Source organism: Acartia tonsa, chromosome 11, assembly GCF_053477335.1.
Source record: "Acartia tonsa isolate MP-2025a chromosome 11, ASM5347733v1, whole genome shotgun sequence".
NCBI lineage: Eukaryota > Metazoa > Arthropoda > Copepoda > Calanoida > Acartiidae > Acartia > Acartia tonsa.
Window position 1 is genome coordinate 40423896 of NC_137270.1, and position 22677 is coordinate 40446572.

General features: G+C 33.9%; 1 protein-coding gene across 4 annotated transcripts in view; it reads left to right on the top strand.

Annotated features, from left to right (window-relative positions):
• Nucleotides 1-22677, top strand: part of Lpin (phosphatidate phosphatase LPIN) — a 52758-nt gene that overhangs the window by 24739 nt on the left and 5342 nt on the right. For 3 of the 4 annotated variants that reach the window (XM_080177244.1, XM_080177243.1, XM_080177245.1), the window contains exons 5-31: nucleotides 938-977; nucleotides 2247-2292; nucleotides 6532-6659; nucleotides 7823-7891; nucleotides 8004-8249; nucleotides 8623-8692; nucleotides 9097-9192; nucleotides 9497-9583; nucleotides 10028-10193; nucleotides 10397-10506; nucleotides 10769-10926; nucleotides 11415-11578; nucleotides 12083-12169; nucleotides 12455-12504; nucleotides 12862-12959; nucleotides 13398-13611; nucleotides 14170-14374; nucleotides 14805-14922; nucleotides 15411-15544; nucleotides 18252-18379; nucleotides 18632-18732; nucleotides 19173-19333; nucleotides 19978-20081; nucleotides 20494-20591; nucleotides 21019-21122; nucleotides 21616-21730; nucleotides 22162-22265. In XM_080177244.1, coding sequence (XP_080033370.1) covers nucleotides 938-977; nucleotides 2247-2292; nucleotides 6532-6659; nucleotides 7823-7891; nucleotides 8004-8249; nucleotides 8623-8692; nucleotides 9097-9192; nucleotides 9497-9583; nucleotides 10028-10193; nucleotides 10397-10506; nucleotides 10769-10926; nucleotides 11415-11578; nucleotides 12083-12169; nucleotides 12455-12504; nucleotides 12862-12959; nucleotides 13398-13611; nucleotides 14170-14374; nucleotides 14805-14922; nucleotides 15411-15544; nucleotides 18252-18379; nucleotides 18632-18732; nucleotides 19173-19333; nucleotides 19978-20081; nucleotides 20494-20591; nucleotides 21019-21122; nucleotides 21616-21730; nucleotides 22162-22265 — 3201 coding nt within the window. Of the gene's footprint in view, nucleotides 1-937; nucleotides 978-2246; nucleotides 2293-6531; nucleotides 6660-7822; nucleotides 7892-8003; nucleotides 8250-8622; nucleotides 8693-9096; nucleotides 9193-9496; nucleotides 9584-10027; nucleotides 10194-10396; nucleotides 10507-10768; nucleotides 10927-11414; nucleotides 11579-12082; nucleotides 12170-12454; nucleotides 12505-12861; nucleotides 12960-13397; nucleotides 13612-14169; nucleotides 14375-14804; nucleotides 14923-15410; nucleotides 15545-18251; nucleotides 18380-18631; nucleotides 18733-19172; nucleotides 19334-19739; nucleotides 19861-19977; nucleotides 20082-20493; nucleotides 20592-21018; nucleotides 21123-21615; nucleotides 21731-22161; nucleotides 22266-22677 lie in introns of those variants that run through there. The other variant, XM_080177246.1, reaches the window with a different exon arrangement.

Sequence of the window (22677 nt, forward strand, 5' to 3'; positions counted from 1 at the left end):
CAGGAGGAGGGGAAGGGATGCAAATATAATCGTATGCTGTGTGTTTCACTTTATTTGATCCAAAAAGTAATATATCATTTCTTGCTCCCTTTCTTCGAAAATAGCAATTCTTGTTTATTTTATAAGCAACATGTTTATCTAAGGGTAAGAAGCAAATTGAACACTTTAAATTTGTACTCAGTTAACCCCAAAGAAAAGGATTATGTTTTCAGAAATATAAATCGATTTTACTTGTTTACCTAATGTTTTTTTAGTTTTTCTTGTTATTTTCTCATCTTTAATAAACAATGATGACAAAAAAAAAATCATGGATAGGATTACGAACAAGAGCATTTGTTTAAATCAAGAATATATTTATTGGAGAAAAGAATTACAAAACCTTTCTTTAACACTTTTATTTTGTAGCATGGCGGACAAAGTAAATTACATACTGGATGCTCATTGATATAGGGAATCTTCACAGTTAAAATTTAGGCAACTATCTTGAAAAGAATCTGTGCAACTATTTTTTTAAAGAATACATATTTTTTGTAAATTGACCTTCCTGTACTTTTCCATATTCAAAATTCTTGCATTCAAAATTTGAATAACATAGATAAGAAAATCAGGAAAATTTTGGAAAAATATTTTTGTACATTTTTGATAAGTAAAGCTAAGTTTATCTGTTAATTAAAATCTCTGGAAAGTCAAATAATTTAAGCTTTTTAGTGTTTTTTTTTTATAGGTTTTGATTAAAGCTAAAAAAAACACTAGGTACCTATATTTTGATTTTATATTATGAAATGCCAAATTTTCTTAGGTGAACAAATTAAAAAGCTTCACTCTAAAGCGTTTTAACAGTTGAGCAAATAAAAAACATGCTTAGACAGATATCCTGCTACTATATATTATAGTAAATAAATTAAAACATTACCTAATTTTTGTTTTTTTATTTCAGATTTGGAAAACTCGGAGTGCTTAAAGCTAGAGAAAAGATTGTAAGTATTTTATAAAATATTTTTGTAGCGCAGCTACTCTATAATTTGATTTCGTTTTTCAGTGTTTCCTCCTGGTGATTGGTTTAGTTTATTACGCACATAGTACACAAAAGCAAGCAAAATACGAAATACTAAAAGATTTCGCTTAGATAAGTCTTTTTTTCGGTAGCGAAGCTACTCCTTAGTTCACTTTGTCTGTCCGTCAGTCAGTCCGTAACGCTAAGGGGAAAATGTGATTTTTGCGGGTGCTATTGAAGATCGACTTTTAAAGTTTTCAGTAAAGATTTCTATGACAAATGCGCATCTAGTCTATACATTGCTTTGTCCTTGTGTCTGCCGATCATAACAAAAGATCTAAATACAAAAGACCTTACCAAAACAAAAGATCTAAATACAAAAGACCTTACCAAAACAAATATCTAATATGAAAAAAGTCTTTAAAACATTCTATGATTTTTTGTGCTTCGTTACTTGTGGATGTTGTCATCCTTTTTAATGGAATACTCCCTGCTTCTGCTTATGAACACCTATTTTCTTGTTATAAAGGTTTAATAATCAGACTCCTAATGTAAACAACATATTAACTCTCCTTATCAAAATCATTTTAGATAAGATTAACTTTTTAAATAAATGTGTACATATTATGGACATAGATAGATAAATTAATCATATTATGAGATCATTGTTTTAAGTGTAAGCACATTTTTAAACAACACATTTTTTACTTTAATACCTTAATGAAAATTGCTTTATAAGCCTGATTAGGTATATGACTTACTATTAAGAACAACTTTTTAACAAATTGAAGTATTAAAGTTTTAAATTTCAAAGTTCTTTATTGTCATAATTTAATACCATTATTTAAAGGGACATACATAGGTATATAAAGGAGGGGGGAGCTGATTAGACACTTTTTAAAGCTAAACCTAAAACTCCACCAAAATAAGAGTTTCAGCACTTGAATATGGCATGGCAGATGCCTTAATGAGGCACATTGTGGAACTGCAAAGGAACGGCGGCGAAACTTACCAAGTGAAAAAAATATGAAAATGTTACTGATAAAAATAAGTTTGTCTCTTATGATTCAAAATAGCTGGGCGAAAAAGGCAAAAAAAGCGGCGTAAACGGCAGCCGTTTGCGGCAGCGATGGTTCTGCCGCCATTTCTCTACAGTTCTTAATTAGATTTTTAGAAGAAAAAAATTAAAACTATAATTCTTACTAACATTACAAGATGCAAACATCCTATTACATGAATCTTACTTTTTCAGGTTGATATCACAATCAATGGGGAACCGGTTTCCATTCAAATGAAACTAGGAAAGTTGACAATTTTTAAAAATCCGCAATTTTAGTGATACCGCTTCGTGGCTTCACTACACAGGGATCTTAACGGACAAGACAATGGTCGATAAAATGATATACTTCCAAAAATGAAATAACCCTTTTCTTAGGTACCTACATTTCTTGATGGTTGAAAAGTTCAAGCACTTCTAGTTTGCAACAACTAATCAAATTTCAACAAATGCACCTTAAGTTTTTTAGCCAAAGAATAAGATACTGGGGTTATGATCAAATCCGTCATAACAAGTTTTGAACGTCATTAAGTAATAAAGTATTTTAAAGTCTTTATTAATAAAGAGTTGCTTTGAATCTAAAACTAGATGTTGTTGTGCTCAAAATTAAATTGCGTTGTTGTAAAAAAAAAAGGATGATTCTAAAAATACTAATATATTTACTCGTTATACTTTTAAAACTTAAGGCTGCGATCCTAGCATCTAGAAGCTCTGTAATCAAGGAATTAGGAAAGCGACAGAAAAATAACCATCTGAGGACCTATGTGAATCTTACCTAAAATTGAGAGCTCAATCAGATCAGTAGTTATTGAAATCTTAAGCTACAGACAAACAATCTTACTAGGATATCTGCCTTTTTGCTTGCTTAATTTGATTTTTATGCACAAAAACAAATAAGTAGGACAATGTATCAACTCTCATTATTTTACTTAGAATTTCTGCAATTGTTAAGCAGCGAAATTCATTGAAATATATTCTATAAGTCAAAATCTTCAACTTTTTTTTATTTTTATATAAAGTTTTACAAACGTCTAGGCCTCTAGATGCACTTGAAGTGGGGGGGAAGTCTCCCTCCCCTCTGTTTTCAATTTTTTTCTTTAAATTTTTGGGAGGAAGAAGTTAATTTTTTTTCCTTAGGAGTGTTGTGTAACTCCCCCCAAAAATAGTTATTGTAAAACTTCCCTAAACTAATAAGAAGCTACATTGTAAAAGAGAACCATATCGGTTCAGCGGTTACCTCGATTCTTCGGTACAGACACATAGACTGACAAACATCCGGTTACCTTAATAGAATAGGATATTATTAAAAATAATCACTGCCTATGCAAAATTTTTGTGACAGTCTACTGCGTATTATTGTCATGAATGTTTTAAGTTTCAACTTAAGCGTAATAAGAAACAATTTTTCTTGAGTGTTTATTCTATGCACAACGGTCTAAGGGTGGAAATTTGGCAAAAAAGTCATGATCAAATTTTCTTATTTTAACTTGATATTATTGATTTACATACCCCAGCTCATGCATAATGGACAAGGAAAAGAAAAAATAACGTTTGGAACTAAGTTTTTTTTATCTCAAAGTTGGGTCAAATCAATATTTTTTGAAGGTCAAAAATCTACTTTTTATTTTCTACCTAGATATGAAAAATAATTTTTTTTTTGCATAAATATCTGTTAAAAACTAATTTCGTTCATATTCTTTACAAATATATATACCAAATCAATAAATAAAAACATTTTTATTATATATTTTACCTTAAAAGTGTTAATTTTATGCTTTGAAAGTAAATTTATGGAAAAATTTTCGTCATTTTTTTACTGAAAAATTTAGCAAAAAAAATTAGTTTTCCTCATTTTACTCCTAGTTGCGCTACCGACCCCATACCAAACCATATATGATTCTAAATTTTGAGAATATAATACAACTTTAAGTGAAGTTTCCAGAGTGGGGTCGGTAGCGCAACTTTAAAAATTTTTAATCTGAAAATTGCCTGTAAAACCTAAATTTGAGGGGGGGGGGGGAATTACAAACCATAACAGCAATCTTAATTTCTCTGTTATTCCATTACTATTAAAGATAATTGAGTAAAACTTTTTAAAATTAATCAGTAATTACTAGAGGAACAATAATTTTAAAGGAACACCGCGACTTACCCGCAGTTCCCGCAAAAAAAGCCGCCGCCCGCAGATTTTAAAAAACAAAAACATTTATTGCATATAGGTCATTTCTTTTTTGATTTTAGTGTTTAGGGATAGTGTTTGCAACTCTAGTCCTTAGAAGGAAAGTGCAAAAATGAATTTTGTAGTAGCGTGGCTACTTTCACATTCGCAAAGTCCGTCAGTCTGTATGAATCGATATGTAAACATCGTGAATTTCTTTGCTACGACTCAAGACGGTTGAAAGAAAATCTTTTTATGAACATTATCTGTACAAACAACCATCTACTGTAAGATTTATTTGGTCCGTCGGACTGTTGTTAATTCTCTTACAGACATAAGATATCTGTAGGGAAAATTTGATCTACTAAGCAGTTTTATTTTGTAAGAAAGCTGATTTTTTGGTGATGGTTAAGCTCACCAACAAGCATCTACTCTTTAGTTCACTTGGTCCCCTCATCTGTCTGTAAAACTCTAAGAACATTAAGATTTCAAAGAGTAAATGTGTTCGTTTCTTCTGTCTTTTTTTTGTAAGATATGTTATGATTTAGCTGGCAAATACTGTTTTAGTCTATTACTTGGTCTACCGGTTTTTCTTTACTGTTCTAAAATGAATTAAATTTTGTTTGATATCAATTTTATGATGTTTATCTTATTTTTGGTTAGATAGGAGGGGGGAAGGGGGGGCATAGATACAAAAAAATATTTTGGTCAGTTATGAGAATACTTTTTTCCTTTTAAACTCAGTATAATACCTTAAAAAACAGTAAAATTTTAACTTCTGGTTTGGTAGTAGAAAGGGGGGGGGGGGGGGGTGGCGGTGTTGGCCCCTGTAGGCCCTTGAGGGACAGTACTAAATTTAAATAGATACTTATAATGGTAAACTATACAAGTAGAAAAATACACATAAGATACTTTACAAAAAAAAATTAATCAATATCTTTAATTGGAAGCTCGATTATCCAGTCTCAATATTCATTTTCTTTAAGTTTAAAACGACCTAACCTCTCTTAAAAAAATTATAAACATTAAAAAGCAGTTGTAAGTGGATAGTAAAAGGTGTAATATAATACTTTTATTTAAATATATCACTTTTTTTATTGACTCCAAACAGCCAAATGAGGTAGCAAATAACACGGCGGAATTCGGCGGTAGACGGCGGTTTCGGCGGGAAATCCCTATTATTTATTAATAATCGTTTATCTAGGGTAGTAATTGAATCAGGTTAAAAATTTGGTTCAATTATCTTTAAAAATAACAGAGTAGTAACAAAAATTATATTTTAAAAATCACCCCTTTTTGGTTACCCCCCAATCACATTCCTGTGCACGCACCTATACATGACCAACTTTAAAAAGTTGCCTAATGTAATATATTACTCATAACTTTTTATTTTAATGAATTCGGACTGGTAGAATTGTAAATATTTAAATTTGATTAAAGCTATACCAAATTTCCACTAAACCCCTTAAATAGACCATAGTGCTATGATACTAATTTTACATTAATTTTGCTTGGAGATTTTAAGGGATAAGATAAATGATGAAAATTTTATTATGTAGGTACACATAAACAAAATTAGGTGCCCCTTCTGGGAGAGTTTGCACCAACTTATGAATAAGTCAACGATCGAATGAGAGACACGAGAATAAAATCTTCATAAAATGAAAGCTTTTGCTTTTTTATGGGGCCTTATTTGAAATAGGACAAACTAAGATTAATAGAAATGATTTTTTATGTGGCAAACATATTATGTATATAAAGCTAACTTATTAAAAATGTTTCATAACTTTTTGTACATTTGAACCCATTTATGTAAAAAAGTTTATGTAACATGAGTTTTAATGTTTTCTATTTGTTTTTGAAGTCAAAGGGTTAAAGTGTGCATTGATTTCAATAGATTTATTGTTATTAAAATAACAGTACTGATAAATTAATCCTAATATATAAAGTAGTAGGGTTTTTTTTGTCTGAAGCTTAAGATTTTATTAACTACTGAACTGATAGGGTTCTCCTTTTGAAGCTTCACTGAGGTCTCTGAATGGTTTTAGGCCATTTATTATATTTTAAAGCCTTGGGACATTTTTAGGCTATTTTTCTACTTCATCCACCCCATCCCCTACCCGACTACTGGATGATCGAACAGACCAATAAATGAGACCCACATTAGCAAAGTAAATTGACGACCAATTTTCCCCTGACATAATATCCTCATATATCCTGTAGGTATCATTGCTGAAATAAAAAAAAATCTTCTAAAATTTCATGCGAAAAATGCTCGAATTTTTATGAATGTTGAAATTGTCAACTTGACTTATGATGGTGTAGATGACAATGGTGCCGCGTTCTTTGTTGAAGAGGTTGATGATGAGGACTGTGAGTGGACGCCAGATCTGGCCACGAGTCCCATTCCCAGCCAGGGAGAGTGGGACAGGCTGCAGCACAGCAAAATGGTAAGCACATTTAAGTTTGGTGGATTCATTAGGTTCAGAAATCTTTTTGGATAAGACGATGGACTATTAATGCATGTTCATTGTTCATCATCAATGATAATACACAAAATTAACCCTTATGTTGATTTCAATTATTGGGTGAATAGTTTTGTTTCTAGTCTACCACTTAAGTACTAACTTAATATATTCAAGTTCATAAGTTATATAGGCAATAGCCAATAAGTTTCATAATCACAAAAATCTCATATAAGATCTATAAGTCAAGTGCAATCGGTCTTAGAATTGCTTAGTTCGTTTTCTTCCGACGGACAGGCCTCCATACAATTATGCCCATAAGTAGGTATTGCAGCAGAACAAAATAATAACAATTTTAAAGATTCTTAATAGTATGGACGTACAGACATATCATAGTTCTAGAGTAGCTGCGCTACTACGAAATGGAATAAATCATGACAGGGAAATGCAATGTATCATCTTTAAAGTAAAAAATACATTAAGAGTATCTCATTTCCTTGCATAATTACTCACTATGCAGGGATCCTAAGGGATAAGACAATGGATGATAAATTGTTGTCAACCCGAATGATGATTAACAAAATATCTGTAGATTAGAATTGTTGTTAGAAAAGTTTCGAAACTGCTTGTTTGAGCTTGTTGAACTCATCATGAATTAATGAATAGTATCCAAAGTTTATGAGTCCACGAATGAGAGAACGTGTTAATAAACCCTTGGTAACCGTTTAATTTACAGTCCATTGTCATATCCCTTCTTTCCCATCCCTTAATTTTGCAAAACTTTATTCGCACAGTGCAAATCTTACTGGATATCTCATTTTAATGTCATTTTATCTCTCAATTTTGCTAAAAGGAATGTAATAGAATTGCAATTGAAATTTGATAACATGATCTTTTCTTGAAATCATCCTGGCCTTAGCTTTATGGGAATATATGCATCAATTTGTTTTCTAGTTTTTACTTTAAACATTTTTCTTTGGGTGGTTTGTCAAATCCTTCGATTTAACGACAAGTCTAGCAGATTATGAGATCTTACTGTACAATACAGACTTATATCAAGCTATTTAAAAATATAAGATAGTAATTTTAACATGATATACTGTATTTCTAATTACGTAATGAAAAGACAAAGAAGAATTATATTTTAGTTTGAGGAGCTCGCCAAAGATTTGAAAGAATCTGGTGCTAATCTATCAACAAGCAATACAAACTTAGAGGTAATGTGCTTTTTTAATTTAAGGTATTTTAATATCGAATCATAAAACATTTTTGATAAAAATAAATTTTAACAATGATACATTGATATCAAATAATGAATAGATATTTTAGCTGAAGCTGGAACCAGAAACAAATCAAAATGGTGGTGAAGCGGTCAACGCAACAACAGTACCTGCCCCCCTTCCCCCTGCACCTCTTCCCTCCACGGCCGGGAGCAGTGGTGGGGGAGCGCCACAGGAGGATGAAAGGTTGAAGGGTAAGATGGGGAAGAAAAAGAGGCGGAGAAGAAACCATCAACGGCATAGCAGGAAGGGAAGCAAGTCAAGCCTCAAAGAGGTCACAGCGGAATCAGAACAGGTATTGTCTTTAAATCACTGAAACTTTGAAGTTTCATTTACTCATCTATCTTGTCTTATTATTATTTCTGGTTGTCCGTATACATATTAATAGCGATAATGTAGTTGAAATAATTTGTATTTACCTGTGGATCTATAGGGATAAGATAATGGCTGATAAATTGTTATACATCCCCAATGATGATACACAGAATTATCCCCTTTATAGCGTAAAATGAGTGGTTGAAACGTCTGAACATTAACTTAATAAAAAAATTAATCAAAATTCACTGAAGTCCCCAAAATTGTTAAACTAACTTTATTATAAAACTTTGGGGACTACCTAGTGAAATTAACAGCCATTGTTCCCTCTCAAAATTTTACCAATTGCTTAGGATATGTTTCCCATGGATGACGTGAATGACGCAGAAGATGAAACTACAGATGTAGAATCTTGGAAACCAGGTAAACAACATCCATCCAACAACCAACTTTTTGATTACATGATCTTTGTCTGCAAGTTGTTTTAGATGTTAAATAAAAGTTATAAAGAAAAAGAGTTAGATAAATGAATAATGAATATATTATTACTGGGAACTTACACCAGATTTTCATGTTCTCTAACAAAGTGAAACTTCCAGCGGACTAAAATAACGATTCTCCCAGTCCACCACCCTCTCCTCCTACTGGATGAACGCACTGACCAATAAACAAGTTCCATTCTATCAAGCTAAATTGGTAAAAAAAATTCCCTTGTCATAATATCCACGTATAATGTATATTCTACATACATCCATTGTTAGATGTAACATTGCAATCGTAGCAACTCAATAATTTAACCACAAAGGTCTGTACGTTTATTATTTTAGATGAGAATGAGGGTGTTGATCAAACCTCCTGGATGAACGCTTCCACTGGTAGTAATTCCAGCAAATCCTCCAGAATAACTAGAAATCTTAATCTAGGTAATTGTTTATTTATTTTCATTAATATTTTAAGAGGGTATTTAAACATTAGGAAATTAGAGATCAAGAAGGAAGGGAACATTGATCTGTTTATTACATTAGTCCGCAAAGTTTTATAATAAGTTTTTTTAGTAACTTTGGGGCCTTTATTGAATCTTGATTGGTTTGATTGATTAAGTTGAGTGTCCAAACGTTTCAGCTACTAGTTGTAATCTACAGAAGGAATAATTTGTGTATCATCATTTGGGATATAACAAGAACAAAATCACTCATTGCCACATAGCTAACATAATGTCTTATTTAGAATTTGATCCCTCAACCCTTGCGGGGCCCAGTAGTTCAACACCTAAACCTAGCTCAAGTAGTGCCGAGTCTACACCAATAGATACAGGTAATAGATTCATAGATTTGGATACATTAATAGATTTGGATAGATTAACTTATAGATTTGGATAGATTATTAACTGTTAGATTCAGATACATAACTAATAGATTTCATTTGAATAGATTCAGACTTTTTGACATTTGAATTAACAAGGATGACAACATTAATAAGATGCGAAGCACACAAATCATGTAATGACTTTCGGACATAGTGATGTAAACAGCAGTTATTCAGTAATCATAAAAAATGATAGAGATAGAAAAGAATTTGCAGAAATTGGTACAGAAAAAAAATAAGTAGACAAGAAAATCACATATTCCCAAAGCGTTACGTTCGGATTGATAAAATTAATTGTAGAGTAACTTAGCTACTAAAATTGAAAGGAGAGTACTTAAAAGGGGGTAAATACTTTTGGAAGGTGTTGAATCCTAACTGTTCCTAATATTGTAGTAATGCCCAACCGGGAGGGAGGACCATTCTCTGTGATCCGCGAGGGCTCAGGCCCGCTGCCGAGCACCAGCGCCCCCCAGTCTGTCAGCATGTTTGCTGTCACAGCTGACACAGCCGCTGCCATTGAGAATTCACTCATTGGGTCCAGGGTGCCACTAAATCTAGAGTAAGTTTTTTTGTCGTCTAGTATATCTCTGGATCTGATTAATTTCCGCTGGAATAGAACCTGTTCTGAGCTATACTGAAAAATGACGTATCGCATCAATTTTAAACAAAGAGTATAAAAAAATCATAAATGAATTTCTGTTTTGTAATTTTAATCTACAATGGGTTGATTATTTTTCAATTAATAATATATCCATTATTTAGGAGTATAGATGATGTAGAACTGGCCCCTGAGGACGCCAGGATTGTCCAGAGGCCGGATTTGCTGAAAACCAACTCAGTGTCCGCCAGTTTCCATTATTTTAGTGAACCAGGTAGGATTGATTGATTGATTGATATTTCACTACAATTAAGATTTAATATTTTAGTTTGTCAACAAACAAGGAAGTTGCATTCATTTTTTAAATTTTCTATTCTTTTTTAATTGTTAACTTTTTAAATCAATAACTTTAATAATATTTTATATAACTAAGTCTTCAAATGGATAAATAGAATAGTCTGATTTGTTAAGACAAATGCCAAAATATGTCAATCAAAGAAAACAATGAAAAGATGTCCTATGTTTATTTTATTCAGAAAATAATGGGGCACCTGGGCTAATCCTACGCCCCTCCACCCCCGTCACCTCAGACAGTGAGATAGAAAAGGCAGGAGGCGCTGCAAGTAGGGAGGAACAAACCTCCTGGAGGTGGGGAGAACTACCCTCCCCACACCAAGCAGTTATTGCTTCTCAGGTACGACAGCTTTTCAGGGAAGAGAAATCTAATGGTTTAATTTTAGAAACCGTATACCTACCTAGTTGCAACAGAAATTGTTTTTTTTTCTGAGGTTGGAGAAGTTGTATTTTTTCCAGCAGGGGAAATTTCTCTTGGAAGGTTGGAGGTACCCAAACCTTAAATTTAAAATAAACCGGATCGTGGCAAGAAAACGAAGTAGCGGGATTTGTTGTATTATATATTTCTAGCCCCTGCTGGGGGCTCTAACCCTGCAGGGCATATTTCCTATCCCTGTTGGATAATCAATTTACCTAACTTAAAATTATAATCTATTAAAGCTACTATGCAAATACGACGAAACCCGCCACTTCGTTTTCTTTCCATGATCCAATAAACCTACAAATAGCTTCATTGTAAAGGAGAACCATATCGGTTAAGGTTTAAGCGAGATCTTTGGCTACAGACAGACATCCTGTTACTTTATTATTATTTTGTATATATTATAGGTTGTAGAATCCGAAGTTACTCCCAAGCCCCAACAAGATTGTACAAGTACCCCCACGGGTGTGAAGGAGGAGGACAAAGACAAGGGGTGGAGCTGGTTCAGACGCAAGGAGAAGAAGGAGGAGTCCAGCAGTGCCAAGGGTGTCTACCTGGATGATCTAATCAGGTACTTGGACGTATTTTTAGTACCGAAGATACTCTATAATTCGCTTTGTCTGAAAGTCTGTCCGTAACGTTAACGTATAAGATAGAGATATAAAAAATTTAGATGATTCCCAGACAACTCTACTCTATGAATTTCTTTGTCCGTTGGTACTCTCCATAATTTTTTTGTGCCTCGCTTCTTATGGTTGTTGTCACCCTTGTATAGTTCTAACTTCTAGAGGTAGAGGACCTGATTCTTAAGAAGTTCTAAATTTACATTAAGATTTTTCAAAAATATGTTTTTGCTTAAAACTTTTGGGATAGTTTATCGCCCATTGTTATTTCCCTTTAGATCCAGAAGTTCTAACGTTTGCATTAATGTATTCCATCCATCAATAAACTAGTCTTTCGCATTTTCTTTTGACAGTCGAAAATAAATTGTCGTGCATTAAAATGTAAAAAAAATTTCAATGATATATTTTTACAGAAGGAAAGTTAAAAGCAAACTATTTTTTATCTATTTTAGTGGACAAGTAGACAGAGAGACAGCAGCTATCTATCTATCTCCCAATGTTCTACCACCTCTACAAGACCATAACAAATCTACACATAGGTATTTTTTATATTTTTATTTTTCAGAAAGTGGTTGAGCCCTTACTAGAAAGGAAGGGCACATTGAGATCATTTATTTTCTAATGGTCAGTTCGTTCATACAATTGGAGGGAAGGGGGTGAATTAGGGAGGTGTTTATTTTAGCAAGCTACAAGTTTCACTTTATTAGAGTACATAATAATCTGGTGTAACAACCAAATAAAAGTAAATCTATAGTTGTATATCATCCCATTACAGTAGTACATGTATAAATTCAGAAAAGTGTTGCAACTCTAAAAAATTTTAGTGTAAATGAAGTAGAGGAACAAGATCCCTTGGCTATCGCAGATCCTCCAGGTAAAATTATTATTTAATAAACTTAGAAAGAGTTATTTATCGCATCGTATCATAGGCAGCATTCCGCGGATATTACGATGAAAGATTTTACGATAAAAATCAGTTTTGTTAGCCCCGACCTGCCGAAGGCCAAGGCTAACAAAACTGGTATTAATCTTATGATCTTTATTTTAATATTCGTGGAAAATTGGGTGTAACACGATGCTATACATGATTTTTCAGTGCAGCTAACAACCGGTTCTAATCCAGTGGATATTAATAAGTTCCGAAGCCATCTTGGATAATGATATTAAGAAAATTAAGTTTTTAACATGCTAGCTTGTCATACAATAGTTGTCTAACTAATTTTGTATCCAGGTACAGATTCCATCCTGCCAGACCTGCAGACAGACCAGGCACAGGATGAACTAGATGTGTCCTCCATAATCAAGGAAGAGGTTGAGGAAATTAAACAGGTATTGTTGTTAAATCATCTTATTTTATCAGGGATCTTAAGGGAAAAGAATAAAAGACAAAGGCTGATAAATTAATGTACATCCTCAATGAAGATTCACAAAATTATCCCTTGAGTAGATTAAATTTGGTTGAAACGTATGAACACTCAACTTGATGAGTCAACCCATCAAAATTTACTAAAGCCCCTAAAGTCGTTAAGTCAACGAATGAGAAAACGTTATTATAAAACTTTGGGTACTAGTGTAAAAACAGCCCATTACCACCCCTCTCTCTGATATTTCATACAGGGATAGGACAATTAATAATTGGAAGAAAAGAAAGAAATAATACTTCAAATCTCAACTTAAACTAATTTTCTTAGGTAGGTACCTCCATAGTTTCCAAAATGAATAAAACCCTGTGTTGGTCAAATTTTATTTTCACTTCATCTATTGCAGGAACCAATTGAGCTGGAAGAAATTGTAGAAGGTCCTGCTGTCCAGGTTGAGCAGCCAGCCGACAACAATGTGCTGCTGCCAGCTGACGACCTGGTGGATGGTCTGGCTGCTGTACACCTGCTGCATCAACACCAGCACCAGCGGGATGATGATGCAGAGAGTGGGAATGGACCTTCTCTACCTATGTCTCCACAATCTGGCATTATAAATACAGGTACGTGTGTGGGTGTGTTATGTGTGCGTAGCCATAATACTTAGATTATCACAAACATAAATATTGACAGATAGAAAGATACATACATGTTAAATTGATAGTAAAAGAGACTGACAGACAGAGTTGTAATCTCTCTACCTATGTCCTTTTGTGTGTTGGTGTGTGTGTGTGTTTTTAGCCTTAGTTCTTAGTTACAAACAGGAGATAGATAGATAGATCAAACTTCAAAGTAATAGATAGTAAAACTGCTTGACGGACTGAGTGGTAAATTGTAATGGACCATCATCCAAGTAATAATATAATCGATTGGTAGATAGTAAAATAGACTAAAAGACACGTAGACATGATAAGAAAACCGTTGTGTAGAGTTCTAAATTGTATCTTGTTATTGAACTAAAGTATTGCTCATCTTATTAATATATTGTCACGTGTCTGACACAGCAACAGTTGGTGACGTAATGACGTGGTCAGGGCTGGGACTAAAACTCTTCACCTTTACTAAAACAAAACGTAAAAAAATACTTAACTTGTCGTTTATAACTCTTTTCATATTTGTAGATGTACAGTCTTCTCGCCGTTCCCGAAACTTTAACTCTGACTCTGACGACGACATCCTGCCGCTGACCTTGTGGCGGACACACATCCCCGACCTGGCCATCTCCCTGTGCGGCGGTCTGACATCCGGGGCTACTGAGCCGGGCGAGACAATCACCCCCGAAATGTTCCAGGAGAAACTGTTGAACCACCAAGATTTTGTTGCAAAGTAAGTTTTTATTCATCCTTAAATAAAAGTGACAGGATGTCTAATAGTATTTTTGTCGTTTTGCGTTTACTGACGTATCACACTAGCTGCTGAACCGATATAGTTCTCCTTTACAATGTAGCTTACCACAAGTCCAGGGAAGGTGTTGACTATTGAGAGGGTACAACCAACCTCCCAAGAGAAATCGCCCCTAGAAAAATTGAAATATGGGGGTTTTAACTCACAACTTAAGAGGCCACTACTCTCTAGGGGCGTATCTTCTAGTTTTTGATGTAGCAGTGATAAAACCTTTGTCCATGAGTTCGTAATTATCAAATAATTTCAAGTTCATACCTAGTAAAAATATATTTAAAGTTCTGTTTTCTTACTTTAATGAAAATGACGAAAAAATGAGAAAAAACTAAGATTTAATGTACCTATAATTTTTAAGGTTGAAAGAAGATAAATCTTTCTTATGGATGAATCCAATGGTAGTTGTGAGAATGAATGAGAAATATACTCGCTGGAACGTAGCAGCACCCATCCTATTCTCTCTTATTTTGTACAAGGTAATTATTTTGATAAAACTTAGCCACACCAGAATGTGAGATGCATATTTAAAGCATTGTTTGATAGATAGTTTTCCGCGTAAAGAAAAGAATAATTATAGAATTAATTCCTGTTTTGGTGGCCCTCATGGCCCTGGCCATTAAAAAAGGATTGAACTATATTTTGAAACTTTCAACCTCACATTCAGTTTAACAATATAAAGTTTTCTAAAAGACGAATTGACATTTCATATAGCTATAGAACAGCTACGCTAATATTGATATTTATTATTAAGAAAATTTATGAAGAATGTGCATGGATATTACGACATAGGAAAAATTGTCGTCAATTTAGCTTTAACATGAAACTCGTTTATTGGTCAGTTCGTTCATCCCGTCGGAGACGATGGGATAGGGTTAGAAGGTGGGAATCGTTGTTACGCTACAAGTTTCACTAGAGAATATGAGAATATGGTGTAAGATCCAAGTAATAACATATCCATATATAGGAACCTCTACCTGCCGACGTAATTGCCGAGCTGACGAAGGATGCTCTGGCGGTCAACCTGAGCCTGGACGCGGCATCTGTACAACAGGCGGATGGCACGCCAAATAAATCCAATGATTCTACAAGTGGGGACAGGTAGACTTGCATTTTTCTTAAGACTAAAATTGAAAAATATTTAAAACCTCTGTACTTTTAATATAACTAGTTGCTTCGCCTAAATATTTATAAAACTTCCCGGTACCTATGAGAAGCATCATTTAGAAAAGAACCAGTTCTGAAGTAGTTAGTGAGATTAGTTCGGTACACTGAGACAGATAAACATCCTATTACTTTTATGCAAGGACCACACTATGTGCCCAGAATTCCAAAATAAAACAAAAACTCATAATTCTGTTAATTTTGCTTCAAATTGGGTAAAATCTTTTGGGTTGGGTCACTAATTACCCCAAGTTTTGATATCTTTTTAAAAAAACGGCGGTGGGATCGCCGCTCCCGCCGTTAACCGCCATTTTCCGCTGCCAAAAAAAAACAACATTATCTTAAATGATTCCAAATTGCCTAATTCGGCGAGAAATGCCAAAAAAAAATTTGGCGGCGGCGGCTGTAAACGGCGGGCCCGCCATTGTTTTTTTCAAAGATACCAAAAATTGGGGTGATTAGTGACATCCTAAAATGATTTGGGTCTCAAATGATTCCAAATTGCCTAATTCAGCGAGAAATACAATAAAAAAATATTTTGGTTGTGGCGGTAAACGGCCGTGAACGGCGGTTCCGCCCCGTTTTTTTAAGATACCAAAACTTGGGGTGATTGGTGACACAACCCAAAATATTTTACCCAATTATCTCTAAAACTAAGGGAGTAGCGCCCAAAATAAAATTGCTGGTTTGTTACGTAGTGTTTCAAGTTACCAGATTTTAACCCCCCCCCCCCCCTCCCCATAAATAAATTATTAATTAAATACTTATATTTCAATTGATTTGTTTCAGGGAGGGAGGGGACATTGAGCTGTTTATTACACTAGTCCCCAATGCTTTACAATATCGTTTTATTATCCATTGGTTTAACAGCATTAGGGGCTTTTACTGAATTTTAATTGTTTTTTTTTCAAATGTTGAGTCTCCAAACGTTTAAACCACTAATTGTAATCTACAGAAGGGGTAATTTTGTGTATCATAGTTGGATAAGTTCATCAATTTATCGGCCATTAACTTATCCCTTTAGATCCCTGGGTTTGTTGACATTAATAACTTGAAACAAAGAAACATGGTAATAACATTTTGTAAAATAATTTACTGTACTTTTTCATTAAAAAATTGATCTGTTATTGCTGCACTACTTATAGACAAAACAATCTTTGTTTTAAAAATAAAAGCGAATACATCACAAATCACCCCAAAAGCACTAAAAACTTTAATCCAAAGGCCTTGCTATCAAAGGATTGATTGTCTGTCATTGGGCTGTTTATCACTCTAGTCCTCAAAGTTTTATAATAACATTTTCTTGTTTGTTTTTTAAGTGGAGTGTCTTAACTTTTCAACCACTAATTGTAATTTACAAAAAGGTAAGTTTGTGTATCATTATTGGTAATGTACCTTAATTTATCGGCCATTGTCTTATCCTATTAGATCCCTAGGCCTTCATACTCATAGGCTCTATGTATGTATAATATATATTTATTAACAAATTGGTTTAAATCATTTAGTTTCTTTACAAGTTTGCTTAACTATTTTATTTCTATATAGCGTGTATACGGAGTGGAATAGGTTTTAGTTTTATCAAATTGAAACATTTAAGATGATATTCATTTTATTTAAAAAGAATGTTAATTGATTAGAAGCAACAGGTTCGATAACATACCTTAAATAAATATTCCTAGGGGTGTGCATGGGTGGTCTCCCCCCACCCTCCAGGGGTTGGGGGGGGGGAGGGGCAAGGATATCCTTTAGAGACTTTAAGCAATAAGAATAAAGGATTGTATAAAAAAAATTGCATCGAGAACTATAAATATCATGATAAATGATTTGTAAAAAGTTATTTCAATTCGTCTTTATTATGTAAAAATTGCTGTAAAATGGGTCCGACCGCACCTACAAAAATGCGAAAAAAAAATTTCAGCTAACGAGGCCGCCAGTGAAACCAACAGGATTCATTCACTGAGTGCCTTGGTTAAACATGTGTAAAGGTCTGATATGCGGCCTCGTTAGCTGAAAAAAGATCAAACTATTTGAAGTTGAGAGTATCATGACAAAATATTATAATTCCTGCTTCTTTAGGGGGGAATGCTTTGACATAAATTTTTTCATAAGTTTTAGAAGTAAACGTATAAAAATTAATTTAAAATGGTATAGTATATTCATTAAGCTTTCAAAAAAGGTATAATATATTACTGTAGCTCAATTTTTGGTAATTTGACGATAATATAAAGTTTGCATATAAAATGTAATTTTAATAGTCAGGCTTTATTACAAAATCCTAAATATTTAGGTAGGCTACTTCTAAAGGCTGTAAAATCATAAGTAATTGATAATTTCACCTCTTGCTTTGGGAATCCTTCTCAAATATATAAAAGATTAAACTTAAACTATAAAAATAGCCAATATCCAAAATTGCATTTTTTGGAATCTTCGAGTTTTTGCATTGCCTGGGCACATAGTGGACCAGGGGCTATGAATTTTGGGGAGAGGAAGGATGGTAGCCTAAAACTATCCTTAACCTTTTAAAGCTTAATCGATTTGTCAGAGGAGAACGAGATCTTAATAAACGGGATAAAAACCTAGTGCTTTATATAATAGGATTCTAAAACGCTAAAAAACTCCTTAAACAAATTGAAATTACTTTTAGATCTAAGGCTAAGAAGTCGACATCTGGTTGGTTTAACTGGTTTGGCGGGTCAGCTGGCAAGGATCCTGACCAGCTGGCAGCTGCTGCTGCTACAACCGATACAGCTGACAACAATAACTCCCCCGTCAAGGAATGGAATAAATATTCTCTTTAAAATTCATAACTCTCTTTTTTAATTAAAACTTTTTGAGCCTTAATTTGAAGCCCCTCTTTTTAAAAAAAATACAACATAAAAATATTATTTGCACGAAATTAAACTTTGCAATAACAAAAGGGGTCCGAAAAATAGTCTTGAACCACTCTAAAATGTACAATTAAATCTCTAGATAACCTTTTCTTCAATCATTTAGATCATAAATATTTAATTCTTCAATCACCGCAGGCCATAGTTGATGGTGAACCATTAGTAGATCCAGTTGCTAATGAGTTAGCTCAAGTTATCACTGACTCCATGCCGACTCCTGTCGTAGAAAATCAAAAGGTAAATTTATTTTGGAAGCAAGAATCTATTATAGGCATTTTTTTGAAACGCAAATGTTTTGGATAACAATGCAATTTCAAATAATTCATGGTATAATACTCTTTTTAGTAGCTATGTTTTGAGTTAGAATTGAAAAAAAAATTCTGAAGCTTTTCCTAAAATTGCATATTGAGATCAAACCCTCACCCTTACTTATTTTTTAGATAGATTAAAAATAAATGGGTTGTTGTTGTTTTTTTCCCTTAAGCCTAACCTTTGTTGAAATCCCTAACCCTACGGTGCTACATATTTACCCAATATTACCTAACCTAAGGTAAAACACTGACACATGAAAAAAACGCCTTTTCCTCCATTTAACTCTAAATCTGAATTACGCATGTGAAATGTAATGTCATTTTTTTTACCAATTTATTTTCCTTAAAACTTTCAATCTTTTATAGGTGCTAGAGGCCTCCTCAAGTGATGGGGAGACTGACCCCCGCAGGTGTAAGAAAACCCTCCGGCTGACCGCTGAAAAGTTGGCAGAGTTGGGCCTCAGGCCAGGGGCGAACGAGGCGGAGTTCAGCGTGACCACCGCCTTCCAGGGAACTACAAGATGCAAGTAAGTCAATTCAAGAAACCTGCGACACGCAATAAATCTGATTTATTATTTTCAAATCCGAATCAAATGGTATCCGAAGTTTTATATTCACGGTGTCAATATTCTATGACTCAAAAAGTTCGGGTACTTTTACTGAATTTTTATTGGTTAGTTCAAAACTAGTTGTGTCCAAACGTGACAACCAACAATTTTAATCTACTGAAAGGTTTATCATGTTTATCAATTTATCGTTCATTGTCTTATCCGTTAACATCCCTGGATATCTAGCTAGCTATATATCTATCTAGGTGCCATATCTACCTGTGGAAGTGGACAGACAAAGTTGTAATATCTGACATAGATGGAACTATCACAAAGTCTGAAGTACTTGGTCATATCTTACTATCTATATAATCTATCTATCTAGGTGCCATATCTACCTGTGGAAGTGGACAGACAAAGTTGTAATATCTGACATAGATGGAACCATCACAAAGTCTGAAGTACTTGGTCATATCTTACTATCTATATAATCTATCTATCAAGGTGCCATATCTACCTGTGGAAGTGGACAGACAAAGTTGTAATATCTGACATAGATGGAACCATCACAAAGTCTGAAGTACTTGGTCATATCTTACTATCTATATAATCTATCTATCAAGGTGCCATATCTACCTGTGGAAGTGGACAGACAAAGTTGTAATATCTGACATAGATGGAACCATCACAAAGTCTGATGTACTCGGTCATATTCTTCCTGTCATTGGTAAGTTAATGGATTTATTATTACCTGTACCTTATACCAGATTATCATGTACTCTAAGAAAGTGTAACTTGTTGCGGGCTGAAATAACGATCCACACCATCCCTCCCTTTTATCCCATCCACTCCCCTTCTACTGGATGAACGAACTTATCAATAAATGACAAGGGAAAGAGCAACCCAAATTGACGTTACTTATTGGATGTTACTTACCGAGTAACCTTTCCTAATTTAAATTTTAGTTTTTAAAAGTATTTGATGGGTTATTTTTGATACCCTCCCCCCAAAAAGTTACAAACCGTCCTAGGACCTATGAGAAGCTACAGTTTAAAAGAGAACGATAACGTTTTAGTGATTAGCGAGATCAGACAGACTTTTATGTAAGAATTGAAAAATCTAAATTTTGCATTTTCCAGGACGAGACTGGGCGCAGAGCGGCGTAGCTCAGCTGTTTACAAAGATCAAGGGTAACGGCTACCACATCATGTACCTGAGCGCCAGAGCTATTGGCCAGGCAGGATATTATAACAATCCAGTTCTGTAGTCTTCATCTCTATTCAAATTTTATAAATACGTGACATAGCTTATTAATAAAAAGAATATTTTGTGTTTTTTTTCTATAAAGACGTTAGGTTAATTACCTAATGATGTTAAATAATCTAAAATTATGATTTTTACGCTTTTATCTTGGAAGTATTTACAATTAAAATCCCATTTCCCCTTCTTCATCTAAAACACTATGATCCTTTAGTGAGGGTGGTGGTTCCCCCGCCGCTTTTCGTGAAGGATACCGAAAGTAATTATTGATTCATCCAAAAAAAATTACCAAATTATCTCTAAACCCAAAATATAATTGCTGGTATGTCATGGCAATGGCCCCCCCCTTTTTCTTCCTCGAAAACCCCAAATTAGCCTGGTATAATATCCTGATATTCCTGTAGGCAAGTATCACCAAGGATTACCTGCAGTCAGTCCGCCAGGGGGATGTCTGCCTACCAGATGGACCTCTCTTCCTCAATCCTGAATCACTCATCCACGCTTTCAGGTAAATACAATAGATATATAATATATATATATATATTACTAGGATATTGCATCAGATTTTAATGTACTGTAATAAAGTAATACTCGCAGCTGAAGTAAAGGTACCCTCCCCCTTCCCATCCACCCCTTTACCCCACTCCCTTTTGAATGTACGAACTGACTAATAAATGCAAGCTAAATTGACGACAAATTTTTCCCTGTCAATACTTCCACTTTATTTTATATCCGTTGTAAATACCTAAGCAATTATTACTGGTACTTTATCTGCCAATTTCAAAACAATACTATTTTTTTATAATATGGATTTCTTTTTAAAGCATCTCAATTGATGACAAATGAAAAGTTTGTTGGTCATTTTATATGTCCCTTTGACCCTTTTAATTTGATTAATGAGGATAATAAATTTTTTTCCGGTTTTCTCGATTTGAGATCTGATTTCTAAAAATAGTAAATTAGGCAAAAGTTCGAAATTGAATTATTTCTTTTAATTGCAGGAAAGAGGTTATTGATAGAAATCCTGAAGAGTTCAAAATTCGTTGTCTAAAGGACATCCAGTCATTGTTTGAGGGTAGGAATCCATTCTTTGCTGGCTATGGCAATAGACCAAACGTAAGTAGATTATTTAAAATACGGCGGTTACGCCCCATGCGATACTAAGGGGGAAAAGGGGAATTGACACTCGGGCCTCCACTTTCAAGTTAAGTTTTAAAAATAAAAAGTCTAAAGAATTGGGATGGGGGTGACGATTTCTCCTAGGAATGTTGAGATGCCACAAAATAGAAAAAGACCTTCCCTGGACCTATTAAGAGCTTCTCTGTAAAAAAAGAACCATATTGGTTTAGCAGTTAGCGAGATTTTAAGCAACATATACACAGACAGACATCCTGTTACTTTTAAATAAGAATTGAAACATTGGTTATTGCGCACTGTCAATTGCTGAAAGCCGCCACTGTCCCAAAAAACCTGCCTATTTAAACATGGAAAATCCCAATTTCTTTTTTAACATTTTCAAGGTTATTTATAAAGGTTGTATAATTAAGGATGCGTATGCGTACAGAGCTGTAGGTATCCCTGTGTCAAGAATATTCACAATCAACCCTGCGGGAGAACTTAGGCATGAGCTCACTCAAAATTTCCAAACATCGTAAGTATATTTTTATTTTTTTCACTGCATATATATGGTGATTTCTCTTAAAGTGCCTATCGAGCATCAAAATCCCCCGCTGCACTCCCAGCTTATTTTACATTGAAAATAATGGGGGGGGGGGGGTTCTAAACCTACCCCTGCATAACCCTGTGGGGCTACCCAGTACCCCATATAACTTTACCTTACCTTATTTTTATTGAAACATTTATTTTGAAAGAAGGTAGGGGAAGGTCATTGTTCAACAAGACACTTTGGGAGAAAACGCCTAATATAAAGGTCTGAAAAGAATGTTTCTTTAATAGTGCTAATTTTAAGTGTCATAATTTAAATTGTTCAAAAGTTATATATTTGAGTATAAAGCTTTATTATGTATTTTTGATATATTAACTAGTTACGAAAAAAAAACATT